The 20,806-nt window shown below is 43.0% G+C and overlaps 1 protein-coding gene across 2 annotated transcripts in view; it reads left to right on the forward strand.

The window, feature by feature from the left end:
- Positions 1 to 12,518, forward strand: part of KIF5B (kinesin family member 5B) — a 35,091-nt gene extending 22,573 nt beyond the window's left edge. The window contains exons 16-26 of one of the 2 annotated variants that reach the window (XM_035318827.1): positions 348 to 536; positions 1,310 to 1,427; positions 1,751 to 1,812; positions 1,903 to 2,012; positions 2,383 to 2,484; positions 4,333 to 4,393; positions 4,488 to 4,559; positions 4,720 to 4,824; positions 5,430 to 5,646; positions 7,463 to 7,595; positions 10,022 to 12,518. In XM_035318827.1, coding sequence (XP_035174718.1) covers positions 348 to 536; positions 1,310 to 1,427; positions 1,751 to 1,812; positions 1,903 to 2,012; positions 2,383 to 2,484; positions 4,333 to 4,393; positions 4,488 to 4,559; positions 4,720 to 4,824; positions 5,430 to 5,646; positions 7,463 to 7,595; positions 10,022 to 10,028 — 1,176 coding nt within the window. In that variant the 3' untranslated portion in view covers positions 10,029 to 12,518. The remainder of the gene's footprint in view (positions 1 to 347; positions 537 to 1,309; positions 1,428 to 1,750; positions 1,813 to 1,902; positions 2,013 to 2,382; positions 2,485 to 4,332; positions 4,394 to 4,487; positions 4,560 to 4,719; positions 4,825 to 5,429; positions 5,647 to 7,462; positions 7,596 to 10,021) is intronic. The other variant, XM_035318828.1, reaches the window with a different exon arrangement.
- Positions 12,519 to 20,806: the final 8,288 nt, after the last annotated feature.

The following is a 20,806-nucleotide window of genomic DNA, read 5'->3' on the forward strand; positions in this document are numbered from 1 at the left end:
GGGGAACACGACAGCTAGTATTTATTTTCAAGAGTTTGTAGCAGTCATTACTTACTGATAATAGCTTGCGGATACAAGTTATAAACGGCTGAGTCCGGTCTGTAAGCATTAAGCTTGTAAGGGGTGTTGAAGGTAAGCTTTTAAGCATGCTGTACTTCCAGGTTATTCATTTAATTTCCCCAGCAGATGTGAATAATGTTAGGTAATGTGAAGTTATGTTTTGGTGCCCAAGTGTTCCGATTACCTGCTGGGGTGGGTACGGGGATGCTAGACACTAAGTTGTTCCACCTCATCTTTAATTCTGTTTCTGTATCTAAGCTTTCTAAATATGATTCCACAATTTTCAGCAGCCTGAGGGAACTGGCATGATAGACGAAGAATTCACAGTTGCAAGACTATACATTAGCAAAATGAAATCCGAAGTAAAAACAATGGTAAAACGATGCAAACAGTTAGAAGGCACACAAGCTGAAAGCAATAAGAAAATGGAAGAAAACGAAAAGGAGTTAGCTGCCTGTCAGCTCCGCATTTCACAGGTAAATATTTCTTGTGTTCTTTTGAATCCCATTAACCTGTAAGGGGGGGGAAGTTGCAGTAACTTTTTTGACACCTAACAAAGTAGGTTGTATTTGAACAGCCACAGGACACGGCTGTGTCCTCAATACTCTCTTCAGTTTGGGTCCTTCTGAGTAACTGTATGACAGGATGTCAGGATTTCTGCAATATGTCTGCAGCCTGATAATGCTTTTGCAGCAATTCTATTAAATACTAGAGTGTGTATGTTCTCTGTCACAGGATCACTTACAAATACAAGTCTCAGAAGGTGCTGTCTTGTACCCTGCACTAATGCATCAAGTTGAAAGTGGGAGAGGTAGCATTAGCACAGAGATATTACAGTAGGCTTGCATACCAGATGCATCTTGCTTCTAATGCCTGATCAGCTATATTTTGGTATTATTTTCTCTATACTGGCCATACAGATTGTCATCTTTTATATCAGAAGATGTGTATTTCAGTACTGTTTTCTAAATGCATTGAATCACTTTCCTCTGATAGTATTTCAAATTCAAAAGCATTTATTCTCCCAGCAAAAAACTTACTTTATTTCATTCAATGGCATGAATTTAAGATGTCTTACAAACCCCGTTACAGATCTACTCAAGTAGTCGTATTCTTCTTAGAAAGTTTAGTTGACACTATTTTTGTTTTGAGATCAGGTTACTTCTTTAAAAAGAAGTATAAAGTGTTTAGGCAGAAATAATTCCATGGTAACTAGTTCTGAAGTAAATGAATCTTTCTGTTCTGTAAGCATGAGGCCAAGATCAAGTCGTTGACTGAATATCTTCAGAATGTGGAACAGAAGAAGAGACAACTGGAAGAGTCTGTGGATTCCCTTAATGAAGAACTAGTTCAACTTCGAGCACAGGGTAGGCATAGCTTTCTGTAGTCTGTCCATGCCCCATCCAAGTTTAAATATGTAATAATAAATAGGAAATTGCTCAGTCTGGGTTGAAGAGCAGAGCTCCAGGATACCGTTCTGCTACTGAACATACAGAATTAGTCAATAAAAACGCATATTTGCGTTAAGGATATGATCAACTTCAAGATGCTGCTCATTCAACTGGGACATGTGGGGACAGGTGTATAACTTTTTCCAAATTTTCAAGTGTTGGGCTGAGGGGAATTACCTCCTTCCCTGTAAATGCTTAGTTTCCTGGCTGAAATGTCTTTTCTCCCCTGTTCCTACTAGAAAAAGTCCATGAGATGGAGAAAGAGCACTTAAATAAGGTTCAAACTGCAAATGAAGTCAAGGTAAGTTAATTTAATCACTTTTTTTTAAAAAAAAAACAAACTGTAACAACTTCTGAAAGTGTATAATACATGTTTTTTTTTTTATAATAGCAAGCTGTGGAACAGCAGATTCAGAGCCATCGTGAGACACATCAGAAACAAATCAGTAGCCTAAGAGATGAAGTTGATGCAAAGGAGAAACTTATCACTGAACTCCAAGAGTAAGCAATTGTCATCATTTTGGTACTGCCAAAAGGCTCTGAACTGTGCACGTACAGAAGCATGGTAGGGTCGGAAGGAGGTGGTGAAGGTTTTCTCCAGGAGTATCTAATTAGTGTTACTTTACTGGATGTGGTTTGTTTCAATCAACTGACCCATCACAACATGTCAGAAGCCTTAGTTACAAAGTGTTGATAATTTGATTTGGATTGCAGCTTAATAAGCTTCTGTTTGATGCTTTTGGTGACAGGGAGAAGGCAAAGCTCTCTTCTGCTTTCGATTAATTTTGTTAGATATCACAGATGTGCAGGTCTGTTCCCTATTCTTTCCAGTCCTTTTAAAAATGCACCTAATGTTTACTTTTGTCTTCAGCCAAAATCAGAAGATGATGCTTGAACAAGAACGTCTTAGAGTTGAGCATGAGAAGTTGAAAGCAACTGATCAGGAAAAAAGTAGAAAACTCCATGAGCTTACGTAAGTGATAATCGTGCATAAAACACATGTGCAGGAACACTTCTATTTTTAAAACAAATGATCTGATATGATGAAGTCATTTTTCACTGCCTTAGTATATAAAATTGGAACTAAAATAATGAAAGATAGACAAAGGCCAAATAAAGTCTCACTTCATTAATATGCTACAAGCTGGAGCAATTTTTTTCATTTTTAAAGCTAAGTTTTACATGCTCTAGGACTGGAAGAGGCTTACCTTGACTTTACAACATATTAATTATTCTTTATGGTTCTTTGCAATTTAACTAGTCAGCTGGTTCAAACTGGCCTGTTGTTGAGATTCAACAGCTGTGTACTTCATGAGGTAACTAAATAAGGCATTTTCTCGAAATACAGACTGAAATGTTAAAAGAAAACTTTAAATTGAATTCCACTTGTGGGTAAGCTTCCACAGGTCAAGCTGAAAAGCAGTTATGAACTTCAAGAAGTTTCACCATAATCTATAAGTTTTACTAGACCTTAGCACCTTATTTCTGGCATATATAAACTTTTATTTACAGAGGTTAAGAATACTTTTTTAAAAGCACATAGTTTTTGTTTAGAAGCACCTAGCAACTTCCAGGTTTTTAATCACTAAGTTCACATAATCAGGCTTGATTGATCTGTACAAGAAACCAATAACCTATTCTTTTCAGTAGCCTTACTATGAAATCCAATCTTGGTTTAAGTGACTTAAATTTTAATAGTGCTTTGGTCTAGTGAATCCATCTTATTCTCAGTTATTCATATGCCACTCAGTGTCAGTTACAATTGATTTTCTCGTCTTACAAGATTTGATAAATGCACTTACGGTTCTCATTTCATTTTGCAGGCTAAAGTGTGTGTGTATATATATATAGAGAGAGAGAGAGTGAGCATTAATCCCTTAAGGACATGTGCTGTTAGAAACTTTGCTCTTCCAAGGACCCGTAAGAAGCATTAAAAATGTCCTCCCCCTTCAATCCAGTTATTTTCCGTTACATATCATAAATGTGCACGGCAAAGGACTTTTCCAGTGAGGTCTGGAAAATGGATAATGATATTCTTCAGAATGTTTTATTGCCTCAGATGTTTAATCATTTAACTGTGGTCTGGTAACGTAACTGGATGAGGAGAATTTTCAAGAGGAAAAGAAGCTCAAATATTCTGGCCACTTATTAGGAGTGGTTCGTTTTCATCCAGTCCATGGCTGCCTTTTTCTGACCTTGATTCATAAAAAGAGAAGTCCAAATGCCTTCCCTGTGTCCTGTCAGAGTAAGACATGCACTGCAATATAATTCTGAAAGAACGTTAGCAGTGCAGTCAGTGCTTTCACATTAAATAGGAAGACAGCAGCTCTGAGAAGTAGTGTCATTAGGTTATATTCCTGGAAACTGAGATTCCACTGCTTATGATGCAAACTTTGGCAAATGTAATGGAGATGAGATGGTGGAACAACAACAAAAAAATAATCCTAAAGCCATCACTTGGTACTAACTAACACTTTCACAGCTGGTCAAAGCTAAGAGCATTTTGCAGGATAAGATTTTTCACAAACATTCCTGAATGTGATTCTGAAAAATCTTTCTTTAACCATTTTAGAAATTTGTAATTCATGCAGCTGAAAGTGTGTGTTTTTATTCCTTCAGTGTTAAAGGTACTCCCTCTCTTCTTCCTGCAACTTTCTCCCCCACCTCATGTGAGTGTCATCCATTGGCGATGTCCTTAATTGAGGACTTCAGCTGAAAGAGACATTTTCTATTTATACCATATAGTGCTTACCACTCTCTAGTCTCCTAAATCATTTCCAGTTTTGCTCAGATGCTTCAAGTTGAATATATTCTCTTCTAGGGTTATGCAGGACAGGCGGGAACAAGCGAGGCAAGATTTAAAGGGTTTGGAAGAGACTGTGGTAAGTTAGTCAGAATACTTCCCAAAGTAAATGTAAATAGTTCCTTTTTTCCTTCAGAAATAATTTTTATCTTTTCCCTCCTCCTTAACTGTAGGCTAAAGAACTTCAGACTCTCCACAATCTTCGGAAGCTGTTTGTTCAAGATCTGGCCACTAGAGTGAAAAAGGTAAAGTGATAAGGAAACTTGGTGTCTCTGAGATTGTTGTGTAAATTTCAGTTTAAAACTAAACTTTGAATTGATCTTTTTTTTTTGGCTTGATCTTAACGTGTAAGTTCAGATTTGTACTCAGCATCTTTTCTCCCTCCCTCTGCCTTTGTTACTGCAGAGTGCTGAGATTGACTCAGATGATACAGGAGGCAGTGCTGCACAAAAACAGAAGATTTCTTTCCTTGAGAATAATCTTGAACAGCTTACAAAGGTTCACAAGCAGGTACAGTGAGGCTTAATTTCAAGTTTAATTAAAAACAGATAAGCTGCTTAACTTCTATTATTATGGAAGTGACTGAAAACCTGTTGGTCATAACGTAACTGCTCTTTAAGTAAATGTTGCCATGTCTCGAATGTGTTTCTTGATATAAAATAATAGACATAAGGTTTCCTATAGAGTCATTTAATAGACATTTTAAGTGCGTGTGGGTATATAACAAAATAGTTGCGTTAAAACCAAAGAAGATCAAAAGTTAGTGTTTCGGTTTGAGGGATGCCTGCCTGTATCCCTCTGACCAAGTAAGAATGTAGTCTAAGTGCCTGTGTTGGATAGGGTGTCCTTCCACAGTAACTGGCTTTCAAATGGTAATCTTACTGCTGAGCTATTATGCATACTTAAGCTTCTAGTAAGTCTGCTATAGTAGCCCTACTATACAGTATATACAGTTAGAGAGAAATACACAGATGTATAATGTTTCGTTGTATATATTACAGCATCACATTTTTACATTACTAGATATGCAGTAGCCTGTTCGGGGGGGGGTTTTGGTTGGTTGGTTCTCCCCATGGAGAGAGACACCAAGAAAATAATAGATTCAATTTCTGTAGCTGGTACGTGACAATGCAGATCTTCGCTGTGAACTTCCTAAACTGGAGAAGCGACTTAGGGCTACAGCTGAAAGAGTTAAAGCTTTGGAGTCTGCACTGAAGGAAGCCAAAGAGAATGCGTCTCGTGATCGCAAGCGGTATCAGCAGGAAGTAGACCGTATAAAGGAAGCTGTAAGATCCAAAAACATGGCCAGACGAGGACATTCTGCACAAATTGGTTAGTAGAGAATCCCTTGGCTCCTAAGACTTCTGTCTCTCCTGATTTTTCTATCTTCTTACATGTGCATTTTTCAATCATAGCTGTATTTACTTGCGTGAACACAATGTATTTTCTACCACGAGTTATATTGTGGTTAGTAGTCGGATTGTGTTATGTTCTGTTGTTTCTTGTTAAATGGGTCTCTTCTATGACCTGACTTCTGAAAGCTGGACTTTTCTACAAGCTGGGAAAGCCTTATCTAGGATTCTGTCCTGAATGTGCGTTCTGTTTCCTAGAATGAAACAATACACAGGATATATGTCTTAGCCCTGTGACACCATTTCATAAGAATTTCTAAGACTAAGTAGGTGTTCCAAGGCACTGGCTTAATCTCTCACCTTGCCTTCACGAACAACAAAAGACTGTCTTGCTTTCTCTAGACCTTGGTTGGGAGGGGGCAGACAGAAACCCACAACTAACATCCAAAGATCCTTAATCTAGTATTTTTGGTTCTTTGTTCCAAAACAAGTAGTATTTGGTAGTTGTTCTTAAAACTGTGACAGCTAGTAGAGTTTCTTACTGTGTGGTGGAAGGCAGTCATACTTTTAGTCCTCCTTCCCACCTGCTATATTATGCTGTCAAGTGCTGTGGACCAGAAAGGTGTGTGACCTGTGAAGGACTTACCTGTGCCTGTTACAATGTTTTTGTTGTACCAGTAATTATGGGATCCACCTGTATCAGGACTTCAGTAATCAACATACTTACCTTAAATTCTGATGCAACTGAAGTGAGCATTCGAGTTGAATTTTGCTTGTTTCCTATAAGTTTGTGAAGAGCTGTTCTAGATTAAAATGGTTTCTGTGTTGTTTTTTTTTTTTTGGGGGGGGGAGGGCTTTTGGTATGTTTTTTTGGTCTCTTCAAGTGGCAGCTCAAAAACTGATGCATTCCTGCTTTATCTTTTTGTCAAGTGATCTCTAAGACAACAAACAGAATTCTCTAGTGAGTTTACCGCAGGTATAAAGCTTCCTGGATGTTAGTGTCTGGTTGAACATGTGTTCCAGGAGATGAGTTTTCTCAACTTCTGCCTTACAGCAGTGTTTCTCTGATGTAGTTGCTACTTGTAGCTTAATATCTGTTCACATATTTTCTGTTTAACATAGCACAACTCTTACGGTTATACAGTTTTGTACGTCTTGTTAAGAGCTAGTGCAAAACTGATTGAAAGTAATTTATGAAAGCATATGCAGCTTGTGAATTTCCTGTCAAAACTACTTGAATTCCCAAATATAGCAAGTTACATAATATATGCTGGTAAGTATTTGATGGAGTAGTGTCTATTTGTGGATTAATCAGTATGCAGAACTGCTTGTAGAGCGAAATAACTAGCTTGTAGAGCAAAATAAACTAGTGACATATCATTGAGCAGGTGTGAGAAACAGCAGGATATAGTTGTTCTTTATAGGGTTATAACACTAAACTTTGTGTGATTAATTATTTGAGTTCTTACTGACAAAAGCAGGACTCTTACAAAGAAATAGATTAAGTAGGGTAGATAACACATGAGGAAAACTATTATCAAAAACTTTGTTAGCTGTAACACTACTAGGGACAGCAAAAGGAAAACCTTGTCTATTTTTCAGGGCTGACTATATTTGATACTAATCCAGCAGGTTCTTGGAATACCATCTCCCAAACTTGTTTTCCTCTAATTCAAAGTGCATTCAATTTTGATTATTACTTTTAGGCCATGGTAAAATAAAGCATTAGTAAATTTGAATAACGAAAGATGAAACTGCTATGTACATATCTGTAAGTCATGTCTTGTTTCCTGCAGCTAAGCCTATCCGTCCTGGCCAGCATCCAGCAGCTTCTCCAACTCATCCAAGTGCAATTCGTGGGGGAGGTGCATTCACTCAGAACAGCCAGCCAGTTGCACTGCGTGGAGGTGGAGGACGGCAGGACAAAGTGTAAGTTTGGCTTGTAGGATTTATTTTAAGTGTGCAACTGCTTTTTGTTGGTTCTATTATACGAGAGAATGGATTGTAAAAACACTTGAGAAATGAAACTATTTCTTTTCAGGAATTTATAGTTAGAGCAAGAATACACCTGACTAACACTGTTATTTTTGTTATAAAACTGACATTTATTCTAAAACAGTAGTAGTTGAAAAACGGTAGTAGCTGAGTTACTATGAAGTAGAACAAAACATAAAAACAGTTGATTGGATATCATTACCAGCCACAGCAAATAGCTAATGTTTGAGAAGAGTTTGGAGAGTTTAAATTATTCTGTCTCGCTAGTATTTTTCAATGGTTCCCTTCAAAAAGCATTCAGCAATTAAATAAAAAAAGACCCTATTCTTATGTTGTTTGTTCTAACTTTGTGCACTGTTTCACGTGTCTGCATGTGTTTGGAAGTATTTAATGGAAAAATTCATGTCTTTATCCAGTAAACTTTAAATGTTGCCTAATTAAAATGCAGTTACGGTAATTGGAATGAGTATGTGCACTTTAAAAATGGAGAATACATCTCATAAGCTCTCTTTTAATCTCATAAATCATTACACTGAGTCAAGTACTTAATATACGTAAGTTACTTGCAGAATCAAGTCTTTTAATTAACATCTGCATTGTAGTTGGTCTGTTAGTTACCCAAGAGTAATGCTCTATTGCATCCTCCGTCATCTTCACTTTTGAGTGTTGTAATATGAATGCCTTCTAGAAATTCTTAGTTAAGGTTATCTGCATCTTCAGTTTGAAAATAATCCTAAAATAATTGATTGTGTGGTGCTTAAATCCTGGGCCTTCTTTTATTGAAGTGTACCAGAGCAGCTTATTAATCTTGTCTTCATTCATTTCTTTTCATTAGCTGAATGTCTCTTCAAAGTTTTCCATCCAATTTAGGGAAGAAAATCAGGCAGTAGAACTAGTTAGGGTACCTGGTTCTGTTCAGTAGCCTCTCTTAAAGTAAAGGTTGAAGTGGCATGTACTTTAACCTTGAATAAGGTTTAACTTGAATGATCAGGGAGCTGGCAATTTGTAGACGCTTGATTGTTTTGACATGGTGGATATAATCCTGCAGCTACTTCAACTATGAAATCAATCTAGCTCTGCTGTCCAATGCAGAGGCAATAAGGAGGTGTGATTGACTTAAAATATTTTTAGATGCCTAGAGCATGTGGAAACTCATGCTATAATAATGTTACCTATAACTCCAGCAAAAGAGTCTATGTAGTCTCGTATGTCTCTAAGAGTACTTACAGCTGATATAATCAGTGATAACTAACTCAATTTTGAGCTTGTATCTTGCTTTGGAGAAAGAGCTTTCACTGTTGGCCACTGGGATTTTAAATAGGAGACTTAGCACTTTGACTTTTGGTCTATTTGCAGATTAATCATCAGGGAGTGAAAAAAAGCTAAGTGTTGGCTAAAGTCCCTTTTAAAAAACAAACAAACAACAAAGCAACAATGAAAGAAACCCCACTACATAATATATCTACAGAATCCTTTAAGCAGTTGTAAAGCTTTCATGCTACTTTTGGCATCAGCACATTACCCATTGCTGTAGAATCGAGCTGAGTTTAGCACTTAAAGGCAGAGCAATGATTTTCATTTATTCAAATTCTTATTTTGGTTTTGGAGGAACCTCTCCCTTATGGAAGTATGGGAACAAAACTTTGAACTTCATTTCACTATTAAGTATAAATATTTTCTGAGTTTGTGAATACTTAGGTAACCAGCTGGTAGCATTTTTCTCTGTAGTGCTGTCTATTATAATCTTTTTTTCTGAGGATTAATACAGATAGTAAGCATCGGAGTTTCTGCTTAGGGTAGGAGTTTTGGTACAGTAGAAACATCTGGAGACCACCATTTAACTAATTCTGGAAATGTTTAAAAAAAAAAAACACAGAGATAGTCAGCTGTTATTTCCTCACATAGATCAAACATCTTTAGCGTAATCAATGCCAAACGATCTCTTCATTCCCAGCTCATCTTCCTAAAAGAGCCAAGGCAATACTTTGCAGCAGGTGTTAGGTAGGTACATGGTACCGAGGCAGTTCTCTCCCTTCCCTAGAAAAGTAGCAATGTTGTGGGAAATGGAGATAGGTTGTAATTGGCTTGATTATAATGTTCACTGCTTTGGGTATTTGGTCTTGACTGCATTAGTCAGCTTATCTTGGTGTAAATTTGTATTGGTAACAGCCAGCATTGCTTAAATGCTTCCAGCATTGCATAATTTCTTATTCTAAAGCAGATGTGTTAGCATTTACCTAAGTGGTTTAAGAACTGAGCTCTTAAAAGCTATGTAAATAATGTGATCTACTGTAAATAAAAATAGCTTGGCTTTTTTGGTTTATGAGGTACAAACACTTCTTTATTTTTCTCATTTTCAGTTGCTGAACAGTAAATGCAGCGTAAGAAGGCTTGGATATCGTATAGAGGGAGTCATTCCATGACAATAATCTCTCCCTTTGGGGACTATAGGATTATTTTTTGAAAATGTATAAATTATACCTGGCCTGTACAGCTCTTTTCCCCTTCTACAAATTCTGCTAACTGATTTCCTACCCCCTGCCCATAGCCCCCCAAAAAACAAACTAGAGTGCAATTTTGGCGTCTTGAAAAATGACATGTTAGTTAAAGCGTAGCTCTGCTCATTACACGGTTTGTCTTTCATGTCTTAAATTTAGTCTGCACTGTGCCAAGCTGAATGTACATTAAGAAAATCTTAGTTCAATTTTTCTAGCTTAATTTGTGTACATTTTATTGTCTTAGGGAATGTGCAACAGTGTTTCAGAATATTTTCATTTTTATCACTTCACATAACACTACATGTCCCACTGAATTAGAACAGCACTCTACATTGCATTATGGTTTTCTTTTGGAATGCTACATAGAGCATTGGAACTAAATTTTTGTACAGTGTAAGAATACTGAAGTGTGCTTACGACAACTGCCATAAGGCACTGCGAGCGCTGCACCACAGAACTAAAGAGTTCAATATGAACAAGGCTGTGTAACTGTTATCTGATTAAATGCCCGTTTATCGGGTTATTTAGAGTTAAATATTGTACAGTAATAAGAGTAAACTGAAGTTTACAAAAGACTCTGGCAATGGATTATCTCCTGTTCCTGATTCTACACACAGTATAGTCTGGTAGAGTGAAAACATTGTTTCATTCTGATGAGCCTATTTATCCATTTGTCTACATCTGTGATGGTTCACTTTCGCTGTTATAAAATAGTGAAATGAGCACAATCTAAAATTTAATTTGATATTCCACTGCATACACAGTACTGGAATTTTTGGCTAAAGTTTTAACTTTCAATTAAAATTAATTTCAGCAACAATTTCAGATACACCTTATAAAGGATACAGCTTTTTAAAACTATGGATCTGGAAATCCCAGAGGTGTGTTTAAAATAAAAATGAATAAAGCACTATAGTGAATTGTATTTGTAATCCATTTGTAAGTAGGTATATGAAATGTCCGAAGTAGTAGTTGTTGAATATTTTTCTTCTCTTTGCAATAAAGTCCTATGAAGTGGCTAATGAAATGAAATGTTTTTTTTGTTGTTGTTTTTGAGCTCCAGTACTTCCACTGAGCAGAATCTGGGTTTTAAGTTTTTCTAGTATAATTTGCTTAACTTATTTATAGGGTTTAGCCACTATAATTTTTAGCCTCCTTCTGGATAGAAACTAGTTTCCAGGTCTTTGAGAAAGAAGGAACTTAATGTTGCTGAAATAATTTAGATAGCTTTCCAGGCCCTGTTAATACCACTTCGTGTGTTAGTTTGAATTTTTTGACGGGCACTCATCAGATATTTTGGAAACAGTAGAGATTCTATAACTGTTCAGGCAGTAAATCACATTCAACTTTTATATTATAAATAGACAAAGTATTTATATTATGGAGTGTAGTCAGATTTTAGACCTTGAACCACTTGTTTTCTATATCTACAGTAGACTGAATTTTTAATAGTTTGATTTTTAATGGTTGAGTGTATCAGTCAGGAATCTCACTATTTCATTAAGACTGCCAAACACTCCAAACTTGCAGTTGTTTTAGAGCATGTCTAAAGACAGCACACTGCAGAAAGAAAAGGAACAGCAAACTTTTTCAATTGAAATTTCTCATAATGGAAACAATACTGTCTGTTATCTTCCTTGATGTTATCTGCAGTTTTTCAGGCCTTGATTTATTAATTTACAATCAAAAACAAAACCCCACTTTCTATAAAATGCATTCAGATGAAGCAGGATTTTTTTCTCATGCCTGTGAATGGGAGTTTCATTCCTGTAGGTAATTACTGTGGGTTTTGGTGCTGAAAATTCCTGTTTAAAATAAAGAAATGATAGCCTGTAGCTCAGTGTACCTTTTTATATTTAAACTTTTTTATTTTAAACATGTTATGAAGTTTACCAAGAACTGCCTCTTAAAGTGTTAAATAAAATATATACTTTTTGTTTTCTGGTTTGGCTGTCGTAGGTCAGCTGGACAGGACAATTACTGTTTTTTGTAAATTAATATTCAGTCTATACAGGGAATGTTCAACACTGCTGTTTCAACTTGCAGTCTTTGGTTCTTACTTTTATGTTCCTCTAGATCATATTTTTTAAAAGATGGTTTAGGATAGGAACTCGGTGAAATAATATTTATTTCTGGTGAACAACTAAATTATTTGCATAACTTAAATGCTGACTCACTACTGTGTGTAATTCTAAATTTGACATGAGGACAAGTCTACCTGTGGAATATGATGATTTAACTTCAGTACACTTAAGATGCATTTAAAACAATGGGTTTGGGGAAGACGCCATATAGTTTTAACTTACCTGCATGCTGTAAATGTATTTGTGTTTAAATAAAGAGAAGGAAAATCTTTGAATTCTGTGCATTTATTGATTCTTTACATCAGTGTGTCAGATTAAATAAAGCAGGGCCATTTTGTTTCTTGACCAGTTACCTTTGCTTAAATTTTGATCATTGTAAATCTGCAGTTACTTACACCGATAACCTATGAACTAACTGCTCAGGCATTCAATGACCCAGCATAAGTTGAGAGAGGGACAGGGACCTGCCCAAAGTCTCTCCAAGTTTGTTATAGCCAGGGGCCTGGGATGCTGGCCATTTTGAATGAAGCAAGAAGCTGTAATACAAAAAAAAAAAAAAGTGTCAAAATGCATCACTGTGCATAAGGTATGCTACACCTAAAACTCTCTTGAATTACTTAAGTCCATCACGCTGCCAAGGGACACAGCAAACACATCTGAAAAATCACTAATAAAGACTGATAAATATATCAGGATTTTTGCCTGTGTGGTTCTGAGCTCATACATCTTCTTGAGCTTTCCCTCTTTCCCTTCTCTTCATCACTTTGTTCTAGAATCACAGACTATCCTGCGTTGGAAGGGTCCCATAAGGATCATTGAGTCCAGCTCCTGGCACCACACAGGTCCAAAACCTCAGAACGTGCCTCAGTGCACGGTCTAAACACTTCCTGAACTCTGACAGGCTTGGTGCAGTGACTGCTTGCCTGGGGAGCCTGTTCCAGCGTGCGACCACCCTCTCAGTGAAGAACCTCTTCCTGATGTCTAGCCTGAACCTCCCCTGCCTCAGCTTGACGCTGTTCCCGCAGGTCCTATCACTGGTGACTAACGAGAATAGGTCGGTGCCTGCCCCTCCACTCCCCCTCGTGAGGAAGCTGTACACCGCGATGAGGTCTCCCCTCAGCCTCCTCTTTTCCAGTCTGAACAGGCCAAGTGTCCTCAGCCGCTCCTCATACATCTTCCTCTCGAGGCGCTTCACCATCTTTGTAGCCCATTTTCAACCAATCCTTCCTGGGGGAGAAGAGGCAAGTGAAGTGGGACTGGGAAGAGTGCAATTTTAACTTTTAACTGCTTTTAGTCTTTGGTTCTGAAAGTTGAAAATGCAGAGGGTATCAATCACCTAGGCTCTGCAACGTAATGGGGAGAGGAAGGATTATTTGAAGAAAAATATAATACATGTGGATGAGACTGATATATAAGGCTGTATTGAGTTTATCTTTGAAAAGGAAAGTAAGAGGGTGATGGCTAACTAGGGGAAAAAAAAGGTGGGTGGAGGGCCACACAGCATGGTGCAGTAGGTCTGTATTGTAGATACCGTAAAGGTAAAGATCATTGTGGAGTCAGTCGTACCTGTGCATACCAGGCATTTTGATATTACTGAATCAAGCTAAATCTACCACGTCTTTTATACCTAAGAAAGCGGGGGAAGTTTTGGTAAGTACCTCCAGCAAGTAAGGAGTGCAGCAGAACCCAAATTCTCGGCATTCCTGGACGCAGAAGACTGGGTGTGGAAAAGGACTCCGACGTGCCCCCAGCAGCAAGCTCTCAGCGAGCTGTCCCTGCGGCCTCTCAATGAGCTCAGCGAGGCGGCTGGGGCTGGGGCTGGGGATGGGCTCCGGCCACCAGCCGCCCGCCGCCAGCTCCGGGGCGCCCCCGGTGCCGCCAGGGGGAGCGCGGCGCCCACCCGGCGCCTCCCGGCCCCCGCCCGCAGCCCCGGCGGCTTCGGCCTCGGGCCGCGGTGCCCGGCTGGACGGCGGCGGTTTGAGCTGGGCGTTGTGCCTGCCCTCCCTTCCCGCAAAGGTCTCCACGTAAATCCACTGTCAGCGCAGCTGGGCTCGGGAAGGCTCCAGCAGGTGAAGGAAACAGGGCCTGGCCTCCTCGTCGCTGAGCGCTGAGCCTTCCTCCGGCCTCTGCCACCGCCCTCCTGGGGCAGCTCAGCTGGCAGCCGGCCTGGTCTTCACCCTCTGCTCACTCATGCAGAGCTTCGTGTCCTCCCCAACCCCGTGGTGGCTTCTCCCCGATGGGGCGAGCAGCTCAGCTCCAGCACGACACCCGCTTCTACCTCCTTCCCCTGAGTGGAGCAGGGGAACGGGGCATGGGGGCTGCAGCCAGTCCCTGACGCTTCGTCCCTGCTGCTCCCTCACGGTCCCTCTCTGACCCTGCTCCACGCGGGGTCCCTCCCACGGGATGCCGTCCTTCTGAACTGAGCCTGCGGGGGCTGCCCACAGGCAGCAGCTCTTCAAGACCTGCTCCCACACGGCTTCGTCCCACGGGGTCCATCCCCCAGGAGCAAACTGCTCCAGCACGGGTCCCCCACGGGCAGCAGCTCCCCCCAGAACCCCTGCTCCTGCGTGGGCTCCTCTCCACGGGCTGCAGCTCCAGCTGTCACACAGCAGTTTTTTGTTTGTTTGTTTTTCTCCCTTCCTTCAATCTGCTATCCCAGAGACCCAACCAGCATCACTCATGGCTCAGCTCTGGCCAGCAGCAGGTCCATTTTGGAACCATCTGGAGCTGGCTGTGCTCTGACATGGGGCAGCTACTGGGCTCTGCTCACAGAGGCCACCCCCACAGTCTCCCCACTACCAAAATCTTGCCACATAAACCCAATAGAACTCCCCATGTCCTTATCTGCAGGGCTGCCGTGCAGTCACTTGCTACCCTTGATGCCTTCACCCCACCCGTATGGAGAAACCCTATCGGCTTTCTAGAGGTGCAGCATCAGGCAGACCCCCTGATGTGACATTTACAGAGTCACTTAACCCAAACCTGCAGAATTCATACTTACACTATTTCATTTTTTCAACTAGCTCTATTCTTGTCATGCAGAACAAGTGCCATTTGTCACAAAGAAATGCTCGGGGAGCAGCCCCCGTGTGTGCCTTTCAACACTGCTATATGCAAAGTGATGAGTGTAAAACTCTTCTGTCCCACAGAGATGCGTAGAATTGAATCTTGACATTAAAATATTGTGAAAAGCTGCATATTGTGTTTCTGAATAAGCACTGCAATATTATTCTAGGCATTTTCTGCTTTTATTTAAACATTTTTTTTGCAGCAAGATATTTGGAAACATCACAAGATTTTGTATCTTTGAGCTGCAAAGCAGTGATATAAGATGCAGAAAGTCAGAACTCTGCTCCGTGCAATGGGTGAATCATTGTCAAGTGCACTCACAGGTGAAGCTCTGAGACATTTTTGTATTCCTCTCTCATCTCCAGCTGACTTGTCTCCATTGATCCACAGACACATGAGCAGCATGAGAGAGGTGGGAAGAGTCATTCCTGATGAGAAATGGATTTCTTCCCCCACACTCATTATTTTAGAGGACTGTCAGTTTCCCTTGGCAGCCCATACAATGGGCTGTGTAATAAATGCAGATAGCATAAAATTAATGTTTCATTCCCATGGTGACAAGCAGTGGCATCCAGTTCCAGCGCAGGATAATTCAGTGACAATATGGCAGCAAACAAGCGCTTTGCCTGTTATGGGCTAATCAGAGATGCAGAGTGTTTGAATTGGACTAAAAAGCTCCACATAGCTTAGCCCGAGTTTATTAACCTGGAGACACACTGGGGGAAACGAGCAGGAAATGAGAGAATGTGCATAAAAATGAGCTGAAGCACATAAAAATATGCATAAAAGCCCGAGTCGATTTAAATAAAACATTTCCTTCTCCTTTTCATCCGGCTCTAACCAGCAGCTTTGCAGAAGCTGTCAGGAGAAAACTCTGTCCACACCTGAGTGCAGGAGATGAGTGCGTGTGGGGATGAGCGAGGGGATAGCTGGTGGTGGAGCTGGTAGAGATCAGGCCTTCATGGCTGCGAGCCTGGCACACAGCAGAGACGTGACCTGCGGTTTGGTGGCATCGTGTTCAGTCAGACAAGTGGCTGTGCTGCTTCCTTTGGCAGCACAAGGCAAGGCAGGGCGGCAGAGAACCAGAGCCAGAGGTGTTGGGGAACTGCTGCATGAAAGAGCCTCTGTAGATACGAACGATTGACAGCAGCAGCACTCGGGGGTGGTTGGAGCCAGGAGGGTGTCCCAAGCCCTGCAGCTGACCCCAGGTTGCTGGGGAGGGGGCTGCTGGCCCCAGAGCAGGGCCTGGCTCTGAGGCTGCCCCTTCCACTTCTCCTTGGCTGCCTGTGTCCCCTCCTGCTGGATGCACAGCTGGTGATGGGACTTCATTAGACCTGACAATAAGTGCACCTTTCTTTTGACTTTGTAATATATACAGATGGGGACTCCAGAGGCAACAAGATACCGAGATCTTGAGACAACCTGCAAAGGACAGACGTGCCAGGAGAGGGAATTCAGCTGGCATGGCTTGCCCCAGGGCTTCATTCTGTGGGGCAGCAGCTCTGCAGGGGGGCAGGATGGGCTGTCAGCCTCTGAGGGAAGCAAGGCCAGGCGAGGCTCTCCTTCTGCGTGTGCTGGGCTGTGTGCTGCGTGTTTCTGAAAGGCCAGTGTGCAGCATGTGCTCTCAGTCAGAGCAGTCAATGCCTCATTACTGCCTGGGGTAAATCTTGTGGGTGCTAGCTGCTGTGTGTTTTTCATCAGATTAGTTGTTTAAGAGTGTCTTATTCACATCCCTTAGAATTATTCAAAAGATTCTCATCACACTTTTTTATTTATTTATTTATTTATTAACAAAAGCTCTTGGGGCCACATCTGACAAGTTTTGTTGATCATAATCTCGTGGCTGGGGGCTGATCCTGATAGCCATAGAAGCAGAACTTCTGGATTTTAATGTCAACATAAGTCCCCAAAAAGTGGAGTAAGGGGGAGCAGGTCATTTAAATTATTGAGCAGCTAATAAGTCTTTTTTTTCTGTGACTGTTTTCTAATTTCAAGTTTTCTGATTTCATACACTAAGTAATGGATAGGAACAAACTCTTTTGACAGCTATTTCTACTATGGAAACTGATGAAAGGGGGGAACGTGGCTGCACACGATGTCTCAAGAGGCCTTTCTGCTGACCGTGGGCTGCTCCCTTCTGCTGGCCTGCAAACACCACAGCAGGCTGAGCACATGGGAAACGTTGTGATATTCCCCATGAAGGAGGACAGCAGGTGTTTGGACTCAAACCAGGCTGGACTGGACTTCACAGGCATTCCTGGAAACCCCCTGAATCCTGTCCCTGGTTCTGCAGGAAGCTGCAGGGTGTTCTGTTTACGAGCCTCATTAAGGTAGGGTGGTTAGTCCTGCTGTGCCTGTGTATTGGGTTTACATGGCCAGGTTTTGGGTAGTGGGCTGCAGGGGGGCCTCTGTGAGCTGAGCCCAGCAGCTGCCCCATGTCAGAGCAGAGCCAGCTCTGGATGGTTCCAAAAGGGACCCATCGCTGGCCAGAGTCAAGCCAGGGAGCAGCACCAGTTGGGCATCTGGGAGAGCAGAGTTAACAAAAGGGAAAAAGAAGGAAAAAAATCAGAACTGCTGTGCAACTGCTGGAGCTGCAGCCCGTGGAGGAGCCCCCGGTGGAGCAGGTGGATGTGGCCTGGAGGAGGCTGCGGCCCATGGAGAGCCCCCGCAGGAGCAGGCCCCAGGCCGGAGCTGCAGCCCGTGGAGAGGAGCCCACGCAGGAGCAGGGGGTCTGGGGGGAGCTGCTGCCCGTGGGGGACCTGTGCTGGAGCAGTTTGCTCCTGGGGGATGGACCCCATGGGACAGAGCTGTGTGGGTGCAGGTCTTGAAGAGCTGCTGCCTGTGGGCAGCCCCTGCAGGCTCAGTTCAGAAGGACGGCATCCCGTGGGAGGGACCCCACGGGGAGCAGGGGCAGAGAGGGACCGTGAGGGAGCGGCGGGATGAAGCATTAGGGACTGACCTCAGCTCCCATGCCCCGTTCCCCTGCTCCACTCAAGGGGATGAGGTAGAAGAGGATGGATGGCGGACAGGTGGTTTTAGTTTGCTTTTAGTTTCTCACTGCTCTTGTCTGTTAGTAAAAGGCCATAATCTCCCTTCTGCTGTGTCCGTTTTGCCCATGACAGCAACTGGTGAGCGATCTCCCTGCCCTTACCTCAACCCATGAGCTTTTTTCCATTGTATTTTTTTCCCCCTGCTCTGCCGAGGAGAGGAGCCAGAGAGCGGCGTGCTGGAGCAGAGCTGCCCATCAGTGTGAGGCCACCATACCTGGCGGGAGCAAAGGCAGAGGAGCAGCACCATGGAAGTGCTGGGGCAGCAAAAGAAGTGGTGGGTGGATGCTGCTGCCTGCCTGGCTTCCCCTTGGGGCATCCCAGCCCGGCAAGCAGAGAACTGCCCTCAGCCTCCAGCAGATCCAGCTGAGCTGCGGCTGCCAGCCTGTTCAGGTCTGCAAGAAACTACGTGTGGATATAAATAGTGCTTCTAAAAAATTCTGGAGATTTAACCCTCTCCATCATCTTTCGAGCAGGTGAAAAAAAGCCAGTGCTGGGGACCACAGTCCTGAGAAAGTCCCTGCAGGAAAAGGGCAGCTCCTTCCCTTGTGCCCCACTGCTGCCATCAGGTCCCTTGGTAGGTAGGTGATCAGGGCCAAGCACTTTGGTGCACAGCTGGTGCTGGCATTGCCCAAACCCCACTCCCTGCACAGGGGGTCTCACGGGGGCACCCGGCCTCTGGCAAGGCTGAGCTTCTCGGCAGCACCCCACAAAGGCCCCATATTCACCATTACTATTACTGAAACCAAGCTGGCAGCTGGCAGAAAATCATCTGGGTGCTGTAAGTACATCCAACCACCACGTACTTGCCAACCACTTCAACTGTAACCCATGCAGTCCTCCTCCCAGCAGCCCCACCAGCAACGCAGTGAAAGGCTTTCCCTGCAGATGCCCACTCCACCCAAGGAGCACCATCACCCCAGGATGGACCTAAGTGGCAAGGGCTCCACATTTGCCTTTGCCCCAGGCACTTACACTGGTCTGCAGCAGCAGCATCGCTTCCCCGTGCAGCCGGTGGGGATGGCACAGCGGGGCGGCTGCTCACGCATGCTAATCCCTGCACCGGGTCACTGGCTGGGAACAAGACGAGGATTGTTCCTTGGCAGGGAAAGGCATGGCAAGGGGAGATATGCTGCCCCCCGCCAGGCAGTGGCGAGGAGAAGTCAAAGGGGACTTCTTCAGAGAAGTGGGTGCTGTATTTGGCTAGAGGGGATAAAATGTTTAGAGAACCCCCCCCCCCGATCTCATTTCTTCCCTGCCCCCCTGGGCCTCTAGACCACAGAATCGTGCTTACTCAACCCAATATTTATGGCTTCAGACAAAGAAAGGGAGAGTTTCAGCAGGTGGAGCTGAGGGCAGGGAGAGCGTGGAACTGCCCTTGGGCAGAGGAAGGGGCTGGAGCCGGGTTCCCCACACCTTGGCTGACGGCTTTAACCGCCAAACCATGGGTGGAAGCAGCAGCAACAAAAACAAAGCCCGGCACCTAAATGAACCGAACCAGAAAGCCATGAGTCATGCCTGGGTCTACAGAGAGGATTCCTTACTCACACTTCCTTTACACCTTCAAAGAGCCGAAAAACCGCCTCTTTTTGCTGGTGGTGTTGGTTGTGTTTTTGTTTTGTTTTGTTTCATTTTTATTTTTTAAAGATGGGATTTGATTGAGTATTTGTAAAGAGGCATTTGAACCCGTTTGAACCCTCACGTGGAGCAGGGCTGGGCTCTGCCCTCCCTGTTCTCGCTGCTCTGACTTTTAATCTCATGGGTGGTACCCGCCTCTTCTGCGTCCGCTGCGTCATCGGGACGTTGTGAATACCGGCCTGAAAGGTACACACCACAGGGTGCTCGCACAGCCCAGGTCATCCCCGTGACCCTCGCCCGTGTTTATTGCGAGCCATGTGGGTTGAGCCCCACGAGCGGCATCACGCAGCAGCATTGTTTTCTGGGCTGAAACTGATGGATAGAGGAGGAGAGCAGGGCAATGTGTTCAGCTGAGGAGTCAGGGTTATTGCCTCTCTGGATTACTGATACAATCATTTATATTTGACTCAGTGAGTGCTCACACATTCAGTAACAAACACACATTAAAGTCAGGTAGAAGCTGGCTGCTGTCTAAAACACCAAACACCTCAAGCTATGCACAGCACTACACAAGCATGCAGCGCTTACCCAGCTTCTACGTGCACAGGTTTAGCTCTACACATACGCATGTGCACATATGTGTGTGTGAGTGTGTTTGCATTTCCTATTCCTCGAGGCAGTTCAACTGATCCATTGATGCCAAAGCAGCCTTGTGCGTACTCCCTGGGTGACACAGCCCAATACAGAGTGGGACGTGTGTGCGGGGGGACACCGAGGCGTCCTCCCGTGGGCTGAGCCCTCACCAGCACCAGGGACGCTGTGGCCAGAGGCCTCAGGGAACAGGACAGGCACAGGGAGCATCCCTGTAG

The sequence above is a fragment of the Oxyura jamaicensis genome, chromosome 2, assembly GCF_011077185.1.
Source record: "Oxyura jamaicensis isolate SHBP4307 breed ruddy duck chromosome 2, BPBGC_Ojam_1.0, whole genome shotgun sequence".
Lineage (NCBI taxonomy): Eukaryota > Metazoa > Chordata > Aves > Anseriformes > Anatidae > Oxyura > Oxyura jamaicensis.